Source organism: Salminus brasiliensis, chromosome 13 (genome assembly GCF_030463535.1).
Source record: "Salminus brasiliensis chromosome 13, fSalBra1.hap2, whole genome shotgun sequence".
NCBI classification, from domain to species: Eukaryota; Metazoa; Chordata; class Actinopteri; order Characiformes; family Bryconidae; genus Salminus; species Salminus brasiliensis.
Window position 1 is genome coordinate 19,447,435 of NC_132890.1, and position 23,345 is coordinate 19,470,779.

General features: G+C 36.7%; 1 protein-coding gene across 5 annotated transcripts; it reads left to right on the top strand.

Moving 5' to 3' along the window:
- Positions 1-1,136: 1,136 nt before the first annotated feature.
- Positions 1,137-19,099, top strand: malt3 (MALT paracaspase 3). Of its 5 annotated transcripts, none has more exons than XM_072694751.1 (15): positions 1,137-1,220; positions 1,642-1,737; positions 1,917-2,041; positions 2,139-2,271; positions 4,017-4,198; positions 4,383-4,479; positions 4,818-4,853; positions 7,194-7,397; positions 8,107-8,284; positions 10,015-10,089; positions 10,711-10,838; positions 12,265-12,414; positions 16,203-16,357; positions 17,202-17,318; positions 17,515-19,099. In XM_072694751.1, the coding sequence occupies exons 2-15, from the start codon at positions 1,653-1,655 to the stop codon at positions 17,821-17,823; spliced, it is 1,974 nt and encodes a 657-aa protein (XP_072550852.1). In that variant the 5' UTR covers positions 1,137-1,220; positions 1,642-1,652; the 3' UTR covers positions 17,824-19,099. The 5 variants fall into 5 exon arrangements, with proteins under 5 accessions (XP_072550852.1, XP_072550851.1, XP_072550849.1 ...); XM_072694750.1 differs by having other exon boundaries at positions 1,144-1,220; positions 1,639-1,737; XM_072694748.1 differs by having other exon boundaries at positions 1,201-1,320; positions 1,639-1,737.
- Positions 19,100-23,345: the final 4,246 nt, after the last annotated feature.

Sequence of the window (23,345 nt, forward strand, 5' to 3'; positions counted from 1 at the left end):
CGCTCTGTACATAGAGGGCGGGGTCAGCGACAGCTTTGGGCAGGCGCAGTTCATTTGGAATGTGGGTGGGTCTGCTCTGACTGTGAGACTGAGCACTGTGAGTGTTGCGGGATGGGGCTCACGGGGCCCACTGCTGAGGACAGAAACTGAATAACATGCATGTTCACCTTGAACACCTCAGTTCAGGCACTGGTAGTTGAGCAGTTAGAGCTCTGGGCTATTGATTACAGGGTTGTGGTTTTGAAACTCCCGACCAGTCACGTTTTCTAGCGTCATTGGCGGCACACCTATCTATCTATCTATACACACACACACACACACACACAAACTATATATATATATATATATATATATATATATATATATATATATATATACACACATTATTATATTATTTTTTTTAAATAACGGGGGCTGCAGCAGACTCGGTTGTGTTTTTAAGTGTCCAAAAGCCAAAAGCATCGAAAGAATGATAATCTAAAATGAGCACAAAACAAAAATGTAGTGTTTCGAAAGCATAGCACAAGCACCTGAATAAAAAAACACACGTGGACTGATCGCGTTGTTTGTTATCGCATAAATACAATATCACATACATGAGTTTTTGTTTAAACTTACAATAATATGTTAATATGTAAACCTTTATTTACAGCTTTTTCGAAATACAAGTATTTCAAATTGCCAGTTTACTTTTTGAAGGAAAATAAATCGTTTACTTTAATCGACTTATCGTCAAAATAATCGAGAGATGAATTGCCAGTGTTATGTCGTTAGTGGCAGCACTACTGGAAAGTGCATTCAAATGAATTAGCTAGCTAGCTAAAAAGCTAAAGCAGAACTGTTCTCTTTTTGGCAGCAACCAAAACCACACATGAACAAAAACTGAAATAGAAGTAAAACAATCAAAAAAAAAAAAAAAAAAAAAAAAAAAAAAAAAAAAAAATATATATATATATATATATATATATATATATATATATATATATATATATATAAATAGTTTCAGCAGTCATATTTTTGCTAAGCAAAGCTCTCGCAACGCACAAAACTCACCTAAACGACATATACACAACCCAGTGCAAATTGTCATGAATGCGTCTCCTCAGTATTTGAAGGCTCGAATATTCTACACACACCGGTAGTTGTTAGTTAGCATACACTTCTTCCAGGAACTTGGCCTACACCATTTTCCTCTTTTCTTTTGGTCACCTTGCATCACGGTAACTAGTAATGATTTCAAGCGCGGCTTTCGCCGCATTTGTGTGAGCTGGAGAAAGGTTTTGGTCTCCCGTCCGTAGTTGTTCGGGAATTTGAACAACGGTAACGGAATTTGTAACGGTGAAGTAGACACATACTTCGTGTAGACGTAGATCTGTCAACATGTGTTTAAACTAGATGAATGACTGTTCTACTGATTAGAAGTTCCTGTAGGGTGTTCGTGGTGTTTTGTGGCTCTATTGTTTCGTTTGATTGTTTTATTTGGGCAGTATATACGTTTCTACCGCCTGCTGCATGTTGATTCTTCTAGTTGAAGCCAAGTGGGAAGAGGGAGAAGTTGGATAAACATTGCTAGCTACATATTTGCTTCAACATTATTTATTCTTGTTACATTGAATATTGTACGTGTTTTTTATTCAGCAGATAATGTTATAATGACTTACTGTTCAGACAGGGCAGTGCCTTTGTGGTCAAAGCCCTTGCATACTCTTAAAAAAGGCCCAACAGTCATGAAAATTGGTGAGTTGTGTCCGTCGTTCTCTTTAAAAAGTGGAATATACATATCTGCTTATAGGCCCTATGAAGACTGCGTATGCCAACTATTTGAATTTGAATGACATATTCTTTCAACACTATATTCCACCACAATCAGTCTACAGTACATTATTCTAATCTTTTTTTGTTTTTTTTTATACCAGAAATATCCATTGTTCAGCAGCCTTTGTCTGTGTGTGTTCCACAAAACTATCCAGTGACACTAAGTGTTCAAGCAGTAGGCACAGGCCCTTTGCGGTACCAGTGGTTTGATGGTCAACAACAAGAGGTTTGTAGTGTTTGCTTTCCTAGAGGTTTGTAGTGTTGCATCAATAATTCAATGCAGCTTGTATTAATGCTCATTTTACTGTATGTGGTCTTTGTAGGTCGCACATGGCACAGAAAGCAACCTTCACATTTGTCTTAAAAAATCTGAGAAGTACATTTGCAGAGTGAGCGATCTGTACTGCAACTACATCTTCACCGAATGGGTTAAAGTGAAGGTGTTAAACTCAGCAGGTATCTGCTCTGTATCTTCATACAGTATTTGTTCCAAGTGACACATTTTCTCAGTTTAGAAGCTATAGATGTCCACTACTGTTTTATAATAAAATGTATTTATAGGCACCTTTCAGGACTTTCAAGGTCACCGTACATAAAATAATAAAATCAAAGCAAAAAACATTGACAAACAAAATAAAACAGGGAGGCAATTTTAAATTAAAAATGAGTTTTGAGGCATGATATAAAAACATCCAGGAAGTCAATATTACGGATGTCCAGTGGAGTTCCAGAGACGGGTGGACAGTCAGGTACAGTGAGACTAATAGAAAAAGATGATCTGACTGGGTCTGTTTATGTGAAGGAGTTCGGTGAGATATGGTGGGGTGAGGTGATTGATTGCCTTAAAGGTGAGCAGTATAAGTTTGGAATTAATGCAACATTCAACAGGGAGCCAGTGGAGCTGTTGAAGAACTTGGGTGATGTAATAAATAGATGTGATTCTGCTGACAATACAGGCAGCAGCATTCTGAACCAGTTGTAGCTTATGAAGGTACGAGTGGGAGACCAAACAGAAGGGAATTGCAATAGTCCAGATGGAATGTGACTAGGGAGTGAACCAAAATGGCAGTATTGTCAGGAGTGAGAGAGGGACGGAGACAGTAGGAAGAAGATAGAAATGCAGACTTTTGGGTGCATCTCGATGTGGATGATTCAGAATTAATTTACGAATGTCAAAAAAAAATTTCTAAATCTTAATTGATATTGCAGTGTTGTTGAAACATAAAAGGCAAAACTCAAAAATCAGAAGTGCAGTGCCCAGATAGTCTGTGGTTTGGCACAAGTTGGATGAGCAAGGAATCTGACTGGGCTTGGTTGCTTTGGGGAATATTTGACATTGCTTGCTCAAAGGTCTTAAGGTTGGCAGCTACTACAACTGGGTGTTTTTCATTGCTGCCACCCAGAGGACTATCGAGCAAGCAATGTTAAAGTTTCCCAACTTGGAAAGGTCAAAGTGAATAACAAACTCTTTGCCAAGAATTTGCATCCATATTCAGTTGTTGAGAAATGTTATGTTATGCTATGTTGCACAATTTAGAGCCAAAATATAGTGCCGTTTCACAGATATTTTACAAACACAGCTATCACCACACTCTACTATGGAGCCAAAATCAAAGTCATGAAATCACTAAAGAAAACAGGGGAAAAAAAGCTGTAACATGATGCGTGGACACATATTTGCCATGGAGTCCTATGTCACTGTAACTGTGCATTTTTATCACATATGAGCACCTCATGTGGTCCAAACAAGCGGTTAATGAGAGTCACAAGGATACCAATAGGGCTGAACAGTTAAAGAATGCAGCAGAGAGGCCACAAATCACTAAGAAAGCTTTGGTCTTAGTTACTATTAAAACATTCTACTTGGTTGTTGCTGCTGAAGTCAGTAAATTCAACGAGTGCTCAAGTTGCTCACTGTTTTTTTCCACCACAGTTCCAGTTGACTTACCACATCACTTTCATTTGTTATTTATTAACTTAAAATATAAAATATTAAAATACATATATATTACATACAAAAATACACCATCAAATTACAATACAAAAAGAAAAGATAAGATAAAGGCAAAAAAGAAATTTGCCAGTTTTATTATTGTGCATCCCTAGCATTGTGGCTTAACTTGGTTTAATTATCTTTATTCACAAGTAAGCATAATGTTCAGTAGTCTAAGTTAGATTTGCATTTTCTATGTGTGTTACAGTAGGTATCCCACCTGTATGGAGAGGGGAACCCTATATAATAGTCCAGCCCACATTGCACCAACCTGTATGTCATGGAGGCACATTCACTCTGAAATGCACAGCTATCGGCATGCCTTCGCCTCAGTACCAGTGGTACCACAATGGTCACTTCTTACCAAAGGAAAACAAAGAAACACTTGAGGTAAGATCAGACATGGGGAGAGGCACCAAGCATTCCCTTTCAGTGATTGTTATTCATGATATTATGTACAGTTAACACCAAATAACCTACTAACTGAACCGCTGTATGGATTAATATTTAGCCTCTGCTTTGACTTGAAACTGAAGTGATTCTAAACTAAAACGTGAACTTGTTAATTTTTTAGATAAAACAAGCAAACACTGATAGTGCTGGCTCGTATCTCTGCACTGTTTCAAACGTTTTGGCTGAGCGATGGTCAGAGGCAGCTGATGTTGAAATTGGTAAGGAATGTACAAATATTAGGAAAAAAACAGAATGCATTAGTCAAATGGCTTAGTATAAATGGAGATGCATAAACATAGTGTGAAGGGTACTTCCCCCATTCTTTGTACTATTTAAGCCTAGGTTGGCAGTTGGCTAAGCACTGTAAACTTGAGTGAAACTTGCTTTCTCAGTAAGAGCTTCTCCTTTTCCCCTAAGCCACATCATGGAACACAGATAATGCCCCTAGTTTCTTTCCACTGTGAGGCCATGTGTAAATGGAAGTGAAAAATTAGTTTGTCATGAACTTTAAGTTCACACCTGCTGAGTCATGTTCTCCTTTTTCCCTGTTACACAGCAACTCCTGATCAAATCCCAGCTCCTACACTCACAGGTATGTTTAGGAGGCAAAATAATCTATCAGTATAAAGTTAAAAATAGTGACTGCCTTACCATGTCTGCTGTAATGTTGCTACTATCACTTCAGTTCAACTGCTTGGACATGAGTGAATTTAGTTTGTGACAAGAACAATTTAAAAAGTTACATACATAAATATGCTGCTGTTTTCTGGTAGTGCATATATACATAACATTACCACCACTGACCGGTGAATCCAAATGCAAGTCCAAATGTTTGACACCCCTTCTAAAAATGAATTCAGCTACTTTTAAGTTGCACCCATTGCATTTTTAGTTAGTTAAATACCATTGATTTGAACAGAAACAATGAATTAACCGGCACCCTGATATATGACAGACTGGAGACTGACTTGTTACAATAGTGGAATGCTTTTTGATGATTTATTGAACCATCTAGACACTTTCCACCACTGTAAAGAACGCTTTAACCATGCAATGTTTTTTCAGGATTCCTCAAAATCGAAGTCACATTTCAGTAATCATGATCAGTAACTTATTTATTTGTACAGCTTCCTTAAAGTCTGCAACAAATTCAGATTTCAAGCAGTTGGGGACAACAGTCACATGACTACTCGAGTCACATGACCTGACTAGACTCCAAATTTAAGGATCTGAGACTTCCTTGACGAACACTGATAAAAGACTCGACTTTGACTTGGTAATCGTGACTGGAGACAGATTTTTTTTTTTAGTTTAGTGTTTGTTTTTTTGTTTCGTTTTTAGTCCATTTACTGGATTGAAGAGTTTGGGATTTGTGTTTTTTTTTTTTTTTTTTTTTTTTTTTTTTTTTTTTAAATATACATTATTTGGTGATTTCTATTGCAATGCACTGAAGTGAACACCTAGCCACCCATCAGGATGCGTCGGACTAGCAGAGCTCAAGCTCTTGGTGTCATGGAAGCTGTATTTCCAAAAATAATTTCATTTGGATACAATAATTATGTTGTTGATAATGGTAGTAGTAAAATAGAACAGCAATATGCAAGGTCTGCAGATCATAAATCACTGACCACCACAACATCCAACTTATTGGCAAGTGGACTGTGTAAAATGGCAATTAATCCACAAGGGTTTGGGCTTCAGACAGCTGTTAATATTTTGAACAGACTTTCTAATTGAGTCTTAGCTATATTATCTGCTGTTCCAGGGTTATTTTAATTGAATTCTCCTTTGTCTAAACTATAGCTGTGATCAAAATTGATCCCTAATTCCTTATTAATCCCTTATTAAAAATATTAGAAACCACAATTCTTGGTCCCTGACTGCATTTACCAGTGATTCTGTTATGATAAAGAGCAAGGCGTTTATACTAAACACAACATTTTGTTATCAGTGTCTTCCACTAGAGTAACATCTGTTTAGTACTAATGATTTAATCTGGAATTCCAGAAATCAGGGCAAGGCCAAAGCTATATCCAAAGCACAGTTGCCTAAGTCTTGTCTAGATGTTCTCTGGCAAATTTTAGTCTTGCTCTGTTGTGTGTGGTGGGTTTTTTTGGGGGCAGCAAAAGTTTCCTCCTTCTACACCTCCCAAAGAAAATTTGCCAAAAAGACAGCACTTAATCTTCTCCTATAACATTTCACAAGATGGGAAAATGCAGAGAGATGGTTCTCTCTAAATCGTCCAGAGTCCTGGGTCCTCTCCTATGCACTACCACATGTTTTCAAACGGGTTGAGGTCTGGGGACTGAGATGGCCATGGGAGGAGCTTCATTTTGTGTCTGGTGAACCATTTTGTGTAGATTTGGCCACATGTTTAGGGTCATTTTCTTGCTGAAAGACCCAGTGACAACCAACCTACAGCTTTCAGGCAGATGCCACCAGATTTTGATTCAAGTTCATGATGCCATGTACCCTAACAAGGTTCCAGGGAGCTTTGAAAGAAAACAGACCCACAGCATCCCTTATCCTTCCCCCATACTTCACTGTGGGCATGAGGTGTAGGTCAGTCACTTTAAAGGGGGATGAATATTTATGCAATTGTTTATTTTACATATATTTTAGTTTAGATTTAGTTTCCTTGTAGAAATTGTTCACTTTGACCGTTTTTTTTTTTGTATAAAATTAAAATTATATTGACTGATTTTATTTATAAAAGCAATAAAAGGGGAAAACATCCATAGGGGGTGAATATTTTTATAGGGACTGTAATGAATATAAAATGTCAGTTTCCTTTTTAAATTAAATTATGAGCAAAATGAACTTTTTCCACTTTTTCTTTATTTTTTTATATTTTTTAGATGCACTAGAATACATATACTAGATGCAGTAGATGCACTGTAACTGTGGACTTCTTCAATAATCTTTTGTTTAGCAACTGACAAAGTGGCATTGTTGATTGGGAACCTGAATTACAGCCACCACCCTAGGCTGATGGCCCCAACTATGGATGTTCATGAGCTAGCTAGTCTGCTGCAGCAACTAGGCTTCCGGGTAGTGTCCCTGCTGGACCTCACTCTGCTGGAAATGGAGGCAGCCATTGACAAATTTCTGCAGCTTCTGGATCGTGGAGTCTATGGTGAGTGGTTTGTTGTGGCTTGCTAGGTGTACTTTTTAAAATTGCATTGGCTGTGTCACAGTTTTTGTGTGTAGGGTTGTGTAATACTTGTCACTTGTTGAATTGGGTTAATTTGGTTGACCTACCTTTGGCAGGGACACAACACTATTTTCATGCTCTCTGTAAGCCACGTGCATCTGGTGTTGTTAAGCATTGTGAATACCATATTTTCGTAATATGGTTTGCGCTATATATTTAAATGTAGGTTAAAAACTGAGTGAAGCCTAATAGTTTTATCTGAGAGATTTGTAAAACCACCATTTTGGTTCTGCCTATGTAGACTGTACTCAGACTCAATACTTCCTGTTTCTTAAATTGGAAGAAGTTTGTTCTGCTGATGGAAGTGGTTAGTAAGTGCAGTATCTACAGTAGAAAATAACAGTTAGAGAGTTGTTTGTCATGTTGGTATGACTCATCTGACATGGTCATTATACTGTGGACGTATATAAAATTGTATCATGTATTAGCAATATAGGTGTCTTGTTTTGTTTGTTATATCTTAGACTTGGGCTGCATTACACCTGCTTTGTTTGAGTGTGTGTGTAGCAGCATATTTCTGTCAGTTTTCTTCCTTACTGTCCTCATACTACTGAAATACTATTTTTTACTGCTTTTTCACTAATTGAAAGCATCCCCCTAGACACAACTTTCTTCCTCTGTTCAATTTCAGCTGTGTTTTACTATGCTGGGCATGGGTATGAACACCTGGGCCGGAACTACCTTGTGGCCATTGATGCTCCACGACCATACTGCACTGTAAACTGTGTGTGCGTGCAGAGAGTTATGTGGAATATGCAGGAGAGACGTGCACAGCTCATTGTCATTTTGCTGGACACTTGCAGAAAATGGTAGGCCTGAAGATCCACAGCAGCATCCATGTAATAGAAAGTTAAGAGCGCAAAGTTTTAAGAACACTTCCGTTGTTTCACGTCACTATCAATAAAGGATCACATTACCATTAAAACACACTCTACTTCCTCTACGCGGCTTCCTCTATGCTTGGAACAAATCTAAAGATTGTTCAATGGACTGTACGTTTACACACAAGAGAGACTATGCTACTGTTCAAAAGTTTGGAATCAGTGTTTTCAATAATATATAACTAATCTTACTTCAGAATATTGTAGAAAAGGATTCTGTATGCTATGTCTGTGCAAGTTCATAGCTGTGAGGAAGATAAAGTGACAAGCATGGATGAATGTCTAAATTTAGACAAATGTTCATCATCTGGAGAACATGATATTCTTGGGATCCTAATTTAGTTATAAAGTATGTGATCGTCACAAGTCTTATTCTATAGCCTTATTCTATTTTTTGTAAATATAATAATCATTTAAAGTATGTATGTCTGTGCAGTTAATCAGTTGGTGATGTCTGTACAGCATTTAAATGCAAATTTCTATTGCATACATTTGAACAAACCAAAAAAGGGGTTTACAAATATTACCCAACATTAATCAGAAAAAGTATGTGTACCTGGGAGTATGAATATTTAAAGAGGTAATTAAAATGCAGTTTCAATCAAAAAGGAAATGGTGTTTTTATCAGCCCTTCCCATGTCTCAAGAACACATTTGAAACCCCACAAAGTGTGGTCTTTACCACACAAGTTTCTGGATGTTTGTCATGCCTTTTACAAAGTAGATTTCTGAGAAGTTCAGTAAAAAAATAAGCAAAGCTCAATATACAGGAAAAGGTTACAAATCATTTTCTACAGAGTGAAAAAGGACCTATGGGCCTTTCGGAAATATGAGTAATTCCCATTATCGTAAGCCCACCATCAGGCAAACAAATGATTTGCGTGTTCGGATGGCAAGGAAGAAGCCACTTCTACCCAAAACAGAACACTGCTACCCATTTTGTTTGTACCAGGTTTTTTTTACAGGAGAATATATTTTTGAAGTGATGCTCTTCATCTCTGTGGATCATGCACTAAGACTATAACCCTAAGCACACATCAACAAAAAAATTGAGAAATCTGTAGAAATTTAACATTAAAAATGGGACAACCTAATATGATCAGCAAGAAAGCCCATTAACATCACAGAGTAGAAGCAATTTTGTTAGAAGGAATGGGGTAAATTTTCTTTAACCTGCTGCGGGTTCGATTACCACTTACCGGAAACGTTTGGTTGAAATTTATGTTGGCAAGATGGTCAAATCAATTTTCTGACAAAAAATATTTTGTGTTGGATCATATTTCTCAATACGTGAATGTAAAAACTAAAATATTCATTGCACATAGTTTGTGAAATTAGGTAAAATATGATCACATTTCTGGTCAAATTTATGCAGAGATGTGGAAAATTAAAGTTCTCAAATTTTCTAGTGGCACTGTAGATTTCATCTCCACCAAAAATCTAAAAATAGCATTTAGTGGCTAGTTCATTTTAATATTAATAATTAATATTTAAATTAACATTATATAGATTATTGCAAATTAAATAAATCAACTTTCTATAAATCATTCTTGTAATCATTTTCAGACTTTGAAAAAGTAGTGTATGTAATTTATGTGCTTTGTGACTTATGCAAAATGTTGTTTATTAAAGTTCTAAACAATTGTTTTGTTGTTAAAGGTACAAACAAAGTGGTGCTGCCTCTGATATTAACCCTTTGGCCCCGCTGGGAAACACCGTGTATGGGTATGCGACGTGAGTATTTCTATGCCATTTTTTGAGGCCACAAAACTAGTGGTGGGCAATAAAAGAGAAATGTAACATCAAGTCAAGTCAAATGTAACATCACTACTTTTTTCACAATACATGATATGCAACACAGTGTGTAGTTTTTTCTGATGCACTAAAATGAAACAGCCTTATTATGCTCTCTTTTAATGAAACGTAGTTAGTCAGTATCCTTGAAGTACTGTCAATATTGTTAGTAATTTTAAAAAAGCATATTTATAATAATGTTATTTACAGTAACACCATCATTTTGCCACAGCCATTCATCGCCATAAATACAAGAGAGTATAATTGGCCTCTCTGGTGAATAAGATGGTCTTTTCTCTCTCCTAATACCCCCCAATGCTATGCTAGCTAATGGGAATGTCTGTTACCTGATGTCACACTCCAAGTGTGATCATCTGTCCAGTGACATTGCATTAATGAAAGTTTGAGTCTCAGTGAAAACACATGCTTGCCCTCGCTCCTGAATTGCTGGCATTGTGTTTCATGAGGGAGCTGGCTAAAATAAGTAAATAAACAAACTGCTAAATTAAATAATGTTATTTTTTCTTACAACATGGCATCATTACTATTTGCATTAACCAGGACTGAGGATGCTGAGGCATTTGAGGTCCAGGATGGAGGAAAAAGCACTGGAATCTTCACAAAATACCTGAACAAACATATCCTTCAACAGAAGAAGGTCACCCATATCTTGGAGCAGGTCTCTGAGGGTGAGGGTCTACTCTCTTGTGGCTGTTCTAGTTTAGTGGTGTCTAACTAAGAGTGGATAATATGACAATGTAACTAAATTGAAATAAAATATAAACATAATGATACATCATTATTTACTGACATATGAAATGGTACATTGGAAACACAAAAATAAGTTTTCATAACATAGTTTTCGAAATTAGAAAAAGGTGGGAAAAAAGTTGTCATTGGCAGTCTAACCACATGCATTATTTTGAATCCAGTGAATTGAGAGAAAGAGCTCTATTTTTAGATTAGTATCTTTTGTAAGAGAGTGTGAGCTACTGATATCACTGAATAATGGGCCAGTAGCACATTATACATTGTTGAGGTCATCTTAGTGAATGTGGACAACACCACAGTATGACACATTTGTGAGTGCTTTTGATGAAAGAACATGTATACTTTCAGTACTTGAGCAGGAACAAGTTGTCAACACTTGACAACTGGTCTAACCTTCCAGGTGTACCACCATAGGACAGTGTAATTTAGAATGTCTTTTTGGGTGCAGGTGCAACACTCATTTAGCTGTTTGCTTGGGTGTCTCTGGCAATGTGTCTTGGCTTTGTGGGAAGGGGCTGTATAAGTGTGTGACTTCATTCTCCAGGAATTTATAGTCTCTTTTTGCTCAAGTGGTGGGAATTCTGAGAATGCACCCCTCCCTCATCACCAACTAACCCACCCACCTTTTCCCTTTCCCCCAAACGCTGTTTAACATGCTTGTTGCAAACTTTGCCCCCTTTTTGCCATAGCCCAATGTGTGCTGACTGTCCTCTCAGGAGGCTTTACACCTGCAGACGAGGATACTTAATTGGGGTCACTCGATGCTTGGCAACTGTTTAAACAATCACAGAAACGTTTGTCTCCCCCCACTTTTTTACGTTCTGAAAGTACTGATGACTGAAAATTTTAGGTATATCGACAATATGGGGTATATAGTTTCAGCGTGTGCTGTGTGCTGTGCTGTTTTCTTTATTAAATCTCTTCTTGTTGATTCAACTTGTTTTTTCACCTATAAGTTTTCCGAACTGTTTTGTTAGTGCTGAATGTACTGTTGCCTAAGAATTGCTGGTGTTTATGGTTTGCCTTTGTGAAGGACCATAGAAATTGAACTTTTGACTTTCTTCTCAATAAGAGCTACCAATGGAACATCAAATGTAGCATACAGCTCGATATTAGTCATGTTTGATTTATGTTTGTTTGCTTTATTCTCAACTGATCAATGTGGAAAAATGGAATCAAAATTGCCCCCTTTTTATTTTTAAATTCCAGAATTTCCTTAGTTATGGACTAGATCAAGCAACATGTTTTTAAAATATGGTTTGAATCATGTTTGTATGATATTTTCTCTCCTGATACTTTTGATGTTTTAATCTAGTTGGGAAGTGACTTTTTGCTTCTTTCTAGATCTAGGTAAAGACCAGCTAGTGTGTGGAAGGCAGGTGGTGGAGATTAAACACACGCTGAAAGAACCGCGGGCACTCACTGATCCAGTGGGGACAGCTGGGCACACTATGGAGCTCCTCTTGCGAGATGTCTGCTGGAAACAAGCTAATGGTAAATGGTTTCTCATTGCATAAATGTTCATCTCTAGCCTCTTTAAGTATCAACAACTGGTCAGCATTTATCAAAATGTTTTAAAGTACACTTTGTCAATTTGGAATAGCAAAGTAATGAACCTGCTTCACCTCATTCATTTTCTATATAAAACACAGCTTAAAACTGGGTTGCTCTATTCTAATTCATATACAATGGCATTTAAAATTCTGGGTACCATGTATCAAAATATGTTACTGTGAATAACAAGGTGAGTAAAAAAAAATCCAAAAGTTAAAAATGGTACATTTATTTAAAACAGAAAGGTAATCTTGCTTTAAATTTATAGTTTCAACATAACAAAAATGACATGAAACACTGCATGGTCAGTACAACAACTTTGTACTTTGTTGGTGTTTTGCATGCACTGATCTATGCACTTTGTAATTTTTAGGTCAGGGATCTGTGTGTTTAGGATATTATTCTGCATGTACTGCTGTAAAAGCGCTGACCCTTTTATCTTCAGCTTTTTTTATAGATAGTGTGATGTATCTGTAACAGTGTAAAGGTGCGCCACCACTCCTAAATCTAAAGGGGTTTCTCTAGCAATTCTATAGTAGTTCTCCTGGTAAGTGTTCCTAGTCTTTAAGACCTCAACTTCAAATGCTATAAACCTGCTTTGTGACAATGCCCATTAACAGCATAAAACACCTTGGTCTTGATCTGCACCATTCATGTTAACTGACATTTTTATGCATTTTTTGTGCATGATTTAAATCCAAAAATGCAATTCCTTGCATAGGTCATTGACCGTGGCAGTGAACCCTTTGGATTTGAGAACAACCATTAAAACCATATTGTGCTAGTGGTTAAAGCATGTGAACCCTTGATCTTAAATAAAGCTAATTAGAGCCAGGTGTTAGCATACCTAGAGTCTTCTTAAGAAAGCTCTGCACAAGAAGGATACGCGTATGTGACCAAAAAGAGCTTTCAGAGGATCTACGATTAACAATTGTTGATTTACATAAAGCTGGAAAGGGTTACAAAGTGATTTCAAATATTTTAACATTTCACCAGTTTACAGTGAGGCAAACAATTTACAAATGGAGACAATTTGGGATGTGGCTACTCTGCCAAGAAGTGGGTGCCAAGTCAAAGTGACCCCAAGAGAACAGCGTGGACTCATCAATGAATTAAAGAAACAACCCAAAGTGACAGTCAAAGATTTGAAGGCATCATTGGTAAAGGTTGACATTTGTGTTCATGAGTCTACAGTCCGTATAAACCTTGAACAAGCAGGGTGTCTATGGCAGGACTCCACAAAGGAAGCCGCTGCTTACTAAAAAGAACATTGCTGCATGGCTGAAGTACTGGCAAAATGTTTTGTTAACAGATAAAACTAATAACTATTTGGAAAGAACATGCAGGGCTACATCTGGCATAACAAATGCACTGCAAACTTTTTCTTTTTCTGCACATTATGTTTGTTAACACGCTTGATTTGATGAGGATCAGATCACATTTTTATGGCAAATTAATACAGAACACCATAAAATTCCAAAGGGTTCACATACTTTTTCGTGCCACTGTATGTAGAAATGGTTTGGTTTCCAGAGGAACAACACTCCACAAAATACAATATTGTCAAATTATACTGTAGCATAATTTTAGAATGTTGCAGTTTAAGGTAGCAGCATGACTACTTTGAATAAATATCATATAATGATGTACACAATATAATGTTCACAATTGTATGACAGGGTTGTAAAAGTCACAGTATGCAGCTACAGTAGGGGAAAAAGTATTTAGTCAGTCACCAATTGTGCAAGTTCTCCCACTTAAAAAGATGAGAGAGGCCTGTAAATGACATCATAGGTAGACTATAAGAGACAAAATGAGAGAAAAAAAAATCAGAAAATCACATTGTCTGATTTTTAAAGAATTTATTTGCAAATAATGGTGGAAAATAAGTATTTGGTCAATAACAAAAGTTCATCTCAATACTTTGTTATATATCCTTTGTTGGCAATGACAGAGCTCAAATGTTTTCTGTAAGTCTTCACAACGTTGGCACACACTGTTGCTGGTATGTTGGCCCATTCCTCCATGCAGATTTCCTCTAGAGCAGTGTTTTTTTGGGGCTGTTGGTGGGCAACACGGACTTTCAACTCCCTCCAAAGGTTTTCTATGGGTTTGAGATCTGGAGACTGGTTAGGCCACTCCAGGACCTTGAAATGCTTCTTACGAAGCCACTCCTTTGTTGCCCTGGCAGTGTGCTTGGGATCATTGTCATGCTATAAGACCCAGCCACGTTTTATCTTCAATGCCCTTGCTGATGGAAGGAGGTTTGCACTCAAAATCTCACAATACATGGCCCCATTCATTCTTTCATGTACATGGACCAGTCGTCCTAGTCCCTTTGCAGAGAAACAGCCCCAAAGCATGATGTTGCCACCCCCATGCCTCACAGTTGGTATGATGTTCTTTGAATGCAACTCAGCATTCACTCTCCTCCAAACACAACGAGTTGTGTTTGTACCAAACAGTTCTAATTTGGTTTCATCTGACCATAAGACATTCTCCCAATACTCTTCCAGAACATCCAAATGCTCTCTAGCAAACTTGAGACGTGCCCGGATATGTACTGGCTTAAGCATGGGAACACGTCTGGCACTGCAAGATCTGAGTCCCTGGCGGCGTAGTGTGTTACTGACGGTAGCCTTTGTAACGTTGGTCCCAGCTTTCTGCAGGTCATTCACTAGGTCCCCCTGTGTGGTTCTGAGATTTTTGCTCATCGTTCTTGTGATCATTTTGACCCCACGGGCTGAGATCTTGGGAGCCCCTGATCGAGGGAGATTAGCAGTGGTCTTGTAGGTCTCCCATTTTCTGATTATTGCTCCCACAGTAGATTTCTTCACACCAAGCTGCTTACCTATTGCAGATTCAATCTTCCCAGCCTGGTGCAGGTCTACAATTTTGTTTCTGGTGTCCTTCGGCAGCTCTTTGGTCTTCACCATAGTGGAGTTTGGAGTGTGACTGTTTGAGGTTGTGGGCAGGTGTCTTTTATACTGTTAACGAGTTCAAACAGGTGCCATTAATACAGGTAATGAGTGGAGGACAGAGAAGCCTCTTAAAGAAGTTGTTACAGGTCTGTGACAGCCAGAAATCTTGCTTATTTGTAGGTGACCAAATACTTATTTTCCACCATTATTTGCAAATAAATTCTTTACAAATCAGACAATGTGATTTTCTAATTTTTTTTTTCTTCTCATTTTGTCTCTCATAGTTGACGCCTACCTATGATGTCAATTACAGGCCTCTCATTTTTTTTTTAAGTGAGAGAACTTTCACAATTGGTGACTGACTCAATACTTTTTTCCCCACTGTACATCCTCTTTACAGTATGTAGGCTCTGGTGTGTGACTCATTGTGAGACTGCTGTGGAAAAGGGCTTAATGAATAAAACCATGGTTTCAGGGAAACAAAAGGTGCTGTCACATGGCATGTTTCCTTTTTTGAAAGGCTGTTGATGTCCAATGTCAAAGCATAAACATAAAGTAAGAGCTTCAGAGCAGAAAATTAGGATTTTTTATTTTATTTATGATTATTAACGAAAGTCTCTTTTATACTTCTTTGTATTTCATTAAACTACACCATCATACGACTACAGGCTCACAAAAACATTTTTTTTATTTGGAGAACATTTTAAGACAATGTTTGAAAATGCCCTGTCTGACACTGACATTGTTCCATTATATTAACAGATAAATAACTGTCAATTGGTGTGTACTCCCCTCCCTTCCCCTCAGTACTGCCTAGTCAGAAGCTTCTGGACTTTTCATGTGGAGTTCAGGTGGAGCTCAGCTTCTCTGCTCTTTTCTCCAATGTGTTGCTTGTGTTTGGCACGGTGAGGAACACTGGGAAGATTGCTCAAGACTGCACTGTGAAACTCCAGAGTGAACCGGTGAGTTTCAGTCTTTAATTTGTGTTCGCTGCCATGTGAGCCCTGGTGCATACTATAAATACGCAGATGCACTCTAACTTTCTTCTTAAATTGTTCTTAGTTTAAATAAAGTATGAACAAAGCTTAGCTTAAAGATGTATAAACAGACCAAATACAGGACAATCAATGATCTGCTTTTTGAATTTTTTGTTTTTTGTTTGGGCTCTAACAGTACAAGAAACATGTGCTATATAAAAATAAAAATACACATACCTCAGGTGTTATGTTTTGTATTGAGGGTGTGTTGTTTTTTTGTGCACTGGTGTAACATAGGCAACGTTGCTAACAAACAACAGAAGTCAATAGCCACCTGAAATTATTTCCAATAATGCTTCTCTCAACCTGCTTAAACAATGTGCAGGTTTCATTACCTGCATATGACAACTGCATATGTCACTGTCACAACAGGTCTTTACCAGTTCTTTAATGTCAAGTTGAATGTTCATGTAAGGCTGTGTTCATTCATAAATAAATGAATGAATATGTATATATACAAAAAAGTATTTAGTGAGCCACTGATTGTGCAAGTTCTCCTACTTAGAATGATGAGAGGTCTGTAATTTTGATCAAAGGGTACACTTCAACTATAAGAGACAAAGTGAGTGTGTGTGTGTGTGTGTGTGTGTGTGTGTGTGTGTGTGTGTGTGTGTGCGTGTGTGTGTATGTGTGTATATATATATATATATATATATATATATATATATATATATATATATATATATATATATATACGCACGCACGCACGCACAATAATTTCATTGGCTGAAAAAAAAACTTAAGGATATGTTTGTAACTCTGCCTATAGACAATGGAAGACATTTTCTCAGGGCCTGGCTGCTCAGATGAAATGCATTCTCTGCTGCTGAGCAAAGCTGACTATCCTGACTGCTGTCTGAGACTGTGCTGCCTCCAACGGCTTAAGGTAGACTTTCAACACCTTGATATTGCTTTAAGCAACAATGAGATAAAAGTATGCCAAGTAAGTAATATTACCAATCAATTAATGTTATATTGCATGCTGTATTGAAACTCAATCTGGAGTTTGTCATATAAATCATTTAGGATCTGTGACAATCTGACAATTAACTGACTTGTTTCACTACACTTCGTGTGACCAGAGATCACTGGTGCTCAAGATAGAGTTGAGCTACACACACCAGGACCGGAATATACGGCTGACCGAGCACAGAGAGGTGGACATAGACCGCCCACTGATCGCATCCTGCAGGTTCAGTCAAAGAAGGCCAGTGGATGGGAGACAGGAATCCACGCAGCCCAACAGATGTCACGTCAAGTCTGACATCAGACAGCCTTCATATTGCCTTGCTCACCCTGTGCGACCTTTAACCCGCAAGGCAGACAACATCTGCCAGAATTCAGCCAAAGCAACATGCAATGAACCAGAGGAGAACGATGAAAATGACTGAATTCACTTTTTTTAAAATATTCCACCATTTTCATGTGTAATAGCTCCAGCATAGTTATATGACTAAAACTAGTTTCTTAAGCTCTAGTGAAAATATTAAAGTATCTCTTTTTAAACAGCCAGAGAAGACCTGACAAATGATTTTTTTAAATTAATAATTTATGAATCAGTAATTGTACCTCTACATATACATAACTAGTGGTACATTTGTGTACCACTAGTGGTTTCTTTGTTCTCTAAAATAATTGTGAACTGCATTCCTAACTGCGTTTCTAAGTCGCCCCCCCCCCCACCCGCACAGCCATACAAAATAAAGAAATTATTAAACCATATTACACCATGTTCATAATATTAGGGCTGATCCATGTAAAGGATTATATCAGTGTTTTCCAACCTAAAATGTATTGTATCTAATAATAGTTTTGGTAATTAAACAAAACTGAAAACACAAAAACCTGCATATAATAGAAGCTAATGGGCAGTTGCCAGATTTTGTCAAAGTTCAAAATTTGTGACCAACACAAGTTTAAGACACTACAGTAGACTTCACTACATTGTAACAGTATAGAACATAAGATGATACAAACATAATGTCTTACCAAAGCTTTTCTTATGAAGTCATATGCATATTTTAAACATTTTCCACTTGGTTTACTGGTGTACATATGATGATCAGGCAGAAACCTAAGTAAACTTCACTGACCTCACTACATTAACAGCATATTAACAGAAATTCTTCCTTCTGGATGTTGGTAAAGATTTACAGCGCAATGTATCAATACCTTTCACTAAAGTATTCATAATGGTGTTCTTTAACATGTTTAAACTGTTTATGGCATGTATAAAATATTTACTAATGCAATTTGGCTACTGCCCAGTAGCGATTGTAAGCGGTTACACAAAACACTTTTTCACTTGAGATTGTATCTAAAGGAACACAAAGCTGGCAATGATGTCGCAATCTGAGTGTGTTACTTCAGGCTACATTTATTACATAATTGGATTGACCTCAGTCTTTTTGTCTCTCCATTTTCTGCTAATTCCAGCCCAATCAATCATGATACTAATACCCATCAAGACGCATGTCCGCTATAATTAAAATGTGGCGTAATCCTATGTAGCTATCCAGCTGGAAAGACGTTCTCAGTAAAACAAACAAAAGTATATGTTTTTTTTTTGTAATACTTTGTAATATCTATCTGTTTGGAATGTGACTATAAAATGTGGTTTTGAATTGGGTGAACAATTATTTGTATAATAAAACAGTGATTCAGCAATTTGTAGTGATCTTATGTAAATTAAGGTTGGCACACTTATGGGACAGCAAATCTGGGAATTTTAACTAGACCTTGTCCTAAACATCTCTCTTTTGAAGAGTATGTGTTCTGTAATGCAAAAAAGTTCATATTAATGACTGAATAATGTATAGGTGCTAAATCTGTTTAGTAGGCTACATTTAGTTTATGTCAAAAGTTCACATACATGTGCTGGTCAAAAAATTTGAATATCATGAAAAAGTTGATTTATTTCAGTAATTCCATTCAAAAAGTGAAACTTATATGTATATATATTATATTCATCCATTACACAGAGACTGATATATTTCAAGTGTTTATTACTTTTAATTTTGATAGTTAAAATTGACAACTAATGAAACCCCAAATTCAGTATCTCAGAAAATTTGAATATTACTTAAGACCAATACAAAAAAAAAGGATTTTTTGAAATGTTGGCCAAATAAAAAGTATGAACATGAAAAGTATGAGCATGTACAGCAAACTAAAACTAAAACTTCCTGGTAGATGGCTGCGTTGACCTTGGACCTCAGAAAACACAGTGGACCAACACCAGCAGATGACATGGCACTCCAAACCATCACTGACTGTGGAAACTTTACACTGGACCTCAAGCAATGTGGATTCTATATCCTCTCTTCCTCTAGACTCTGGGACCTTGATTTCCAAAGGAAATGCAAAATTTACTTTCATCAGAGAACATAACTGCGACAAATGAAACCCATGTCTTGCATACGTCTGAGCGTGGTGGTTCTTAAAGCACTGACTCCAGCTGCACTCCACTCTTTGTGAATCTCCCACACTTTTTTGAATGAATTTTGTTTCACAATCCTCTCCAGTGTGCGGCTATCCCTATTGCTTGTACACTTGAGAGACCATTGAAATGCCATTGCAGGTATTTTTAGTTAATTAGATGAGTGTGGCACCAGGTGTCTTCAATATTGAATCTTTTCACAATATTCTAATTTTATGAGATACTGAATTTTTTTTTGAATTTGAGGTTTTCATTAGTTTTCAGTTTATAACCATCACAATTAAAAGAAATAAACACTTGAAATATATCAGTCTGTGTGTAATGAATGAATATAATATACAAGTTTCATTTTTTTAAATGGAATTACTAAAATAAATCAACGTTTTCATGATATTCCATTTTTATGACCAGCACCTGTACACTTATCATGGACATGAATGTCATTGCAAAATTGTGCTTTCAGTAATTTATTTTCCAGGGCAGAATTGGTGCGCAACAAATCTTTGATAGAAAAAAACTATTTTAGGGAGGGGTGTATTGTTCTCTAGTTATATGACCGTGTTATATAATATATACATTATATACCAATGTGTTATTTTGTCAGGTAACAGAAACAATCCAACTGTGTGGTGGTTCACACAAAGCAAAGGCAGGGTCACAGGTGAAGTCAAATAATGACTTGGTGATATGTTGGTAGTGAGATTTAGTTGTGTAACAAATGTTAGGCTGATGATGTACAATGATTCATCAATGTGCGTCTGAAATGAGAGCTTTGAATGGACATTTGTTGTGTCACTGTTCATATATTAATGTTATTGTATAAGGTGACCCAAGCAATCCAGCCAGCTAGCAGTCTATTGCATTTAACTTATGACATTACAATATTGATTCATTAACATTCTTGAATTCAGTATAGACTAAAAACTTAAACGTTAGTCCCTAAAACTAAAACAAAAAAACAACAAAAACCCAAATCTAATTTATTATTTCTAGGGCGAGTTCAGTAAATTGTGGCTATTGGTTGATGTCCCTACCTGTCCTTACCCAATTCTGTGCTCTTGCAAAAAGTGCTAAAAGGGACTTGTAAGACTCAAGGGTCACGGCTTCAATGTTGTAGGGTTGTGTGTGGTCACGGGTAAATAAAAACATTTGGTGGCATCAAATCATAGTTTGTGCAAGTGTCTCTAAATATCACTATGATTTTAGCAACACTTATTTTGCCAGAGTAGCAAATTAAATCTAAACCTGAATAACAATATTTTTTGACTCTGTGAATTAAACATTAAAAACTAGTTTAAAAAATAGTTTAATATTGTAAATAACAGATATAAAGGATAAATTATTTGATACAATTAAATTTTTGCCCTGGCACTTTATTAATTGAATCTGACTCTGGACACATAAATCTCTAATTAAAGTGACATTATCAAGCAAGATATACGTCTTTCAGTCACGGGCACCATGTTTTATATAGAGAATGCAGAAAATTTGTGGATTTTACATTTTGACTGTGATGTCTGAATTCAATTATTTAGGTCTTTGAATCACTGGCACCACATTTTGTATTAAGCTAACAGTAAATATTACAGAAATAATTAAACAGGATTTTGGAGAATTAATCTTCAGATTCTGTGTTGAATCTGTTGTTGCTAGAAAATAATGTTCTGTACATTGAAAAATTTTATATTAGTTGGGACATAACTAAATGGATTTGTTTTTTGCAATTTGGCAGAAATATGTACTGTCATGGCAATTTTTCATAATTCAGTCCCTGTATTGTTTTCACATTGTTTTTTTTAATTCAGTCATTAATGTTCCAGTTGCACTGAAGCTGCAATTTGTCTTACAAGAGGCCTTATTGTGATCAGCGCTGAATGCCTGTGGATGTGCCTGTGCCTGTGGAGTGGAATGACTGTGGATTCACCATTTCACCATTCATTTTCCTCAGACATTGTGTCATCCTAGTGTAAACAAAATGCAGTTTCATCTGCCCTGTACAAGAGAAATACATACATAATAAGCACTGTACTTTTGTCATTGTTATATTATTAATAACAGTACTACTACTACTACTACTACTACTACTAATAATAATAATCATTATTATTATTATTAATAATAATAATAATAATAATATGTTATTAAAACTGTTATTAATAATATTACAATGACAAAAGTACAGTGCTTATTATGTATGTATTTCTCTTGTACAGGGCAGATGAAACTACATTTTGTTTACACTAGGATGACACAATGTCTGAGGAAAATGAATGGTAAAATGGTGAATCCACAGTGTGTCTGTGGGAGGGGGGTTATTGTGGTCTCCAGTAAAACCATAATTGTCCATGCCTGTACTATATTTAGTTTCTTTAACCTGCAATTGATATTGTTGGGTTCTACAGTCATCACAGAAAAACACTGACAAAATATTCAATTTTAGATGGTATTTGCGCAGACATTTTGTACACCATGCACATTTTGTACTTGTGTTCATCATATAAAAATAATGTTATATATTTAAAGATGCAGCAATTTAGTTTTATAGATGCAGCAAAGTCTTTTGATGGCACCTCCAACAGTGACAATTTTCTTAACTTTATCTTCTAATCTTTTATGGTTATGCCCAAGTTATGCCTTACTGCCTTTCAAGGTCTACAAGAGGTCTCAAATAAAATGTTTACAACATAATAAGTAACTTGGTGTCGTGACTGGATAGAAGTTGTTGCATAATGTTTATATTCAGAATGCCATAATCTTGTTTTGATTTAATTTGGTGGAAATTGATTCACAAACAGTGTTGCTTCCTAACTAGACAGGTTGATTCAGGCTTTGGCAGTTATTTTTGTTGCCTTTGGAAACATATACAATGTGAAAAACTCTGAAAACATCATGAGACAGACAGTGCATTGTAGATCGGGCAGCCAATGTCCAAAAGAACCAGGGTTTCTAAAGTAGACACAAAATACAATCTGTGGATGACTGATCCATTTTGAATAATATCCCAGTAGTTCTTTGGTTCCTAAGAATATTTACATAACTGAGCTGTGCCCTTGCAGCCCAGGATTAGAGACAGGGGTCATGACTGAAATGGTTCAGGAGAACCACACAGCAGATGACTGTAAGGCTTTCATTTGGGATGAAGCAGAACCTCTGTGGGTTAAGCAAAAATTGTGGATAAAGCTTGATGACAGAATTTAAATTGAAGCTGGAACTGTGATGCCAGGATTTTTTTGATGGCTGTTTTTTTTAGTATTTTTCTTGAGACGTCCTTAAGACGATGATCAGTCAGGGGGGCAGAAGTAATGGGCTCCATTTGTAGTAATTATTGTAGGTATGCTACTGCCTTCTGTACAGAACAAAAGAACAATACAAATATGGCAGCAACCAGTAATATAATAGGTTCTGTGTGCCCTAGCCTGCCTATGCTAAATGCCAAACTGAGCAGGGGTTTGGCTGCTATAAAGGGGAGCTATG

What these genes read in the sequence shown, in the direction of transcription:
- malt3 (XM_072694751.1), top strand. Translation starts at nt 1,653, where the DNA reads ATGACTTACTGTTCAGACAGGGCAGTGCCTTTGTGGTCAAAGCCCTTG. An exon ending in CTGGACACTTGCAGAAAATG is followed by an intron (nt 8,285 to 10,014) that starts GTAGGCCTGAAG and finishes TTGTTGTTAAAG; the next exon opens with GTACAAACAAAGTGGTGCTG. An exon ending in ACCGTGTATGGGTATGCGAC is followed by an intron (nt 10,090 to 10,710) that starts GTGAGTATTTCT and finishes TGCATTAACCAG; the next exon opens with GACTGAGGATGCTGAGGCAT.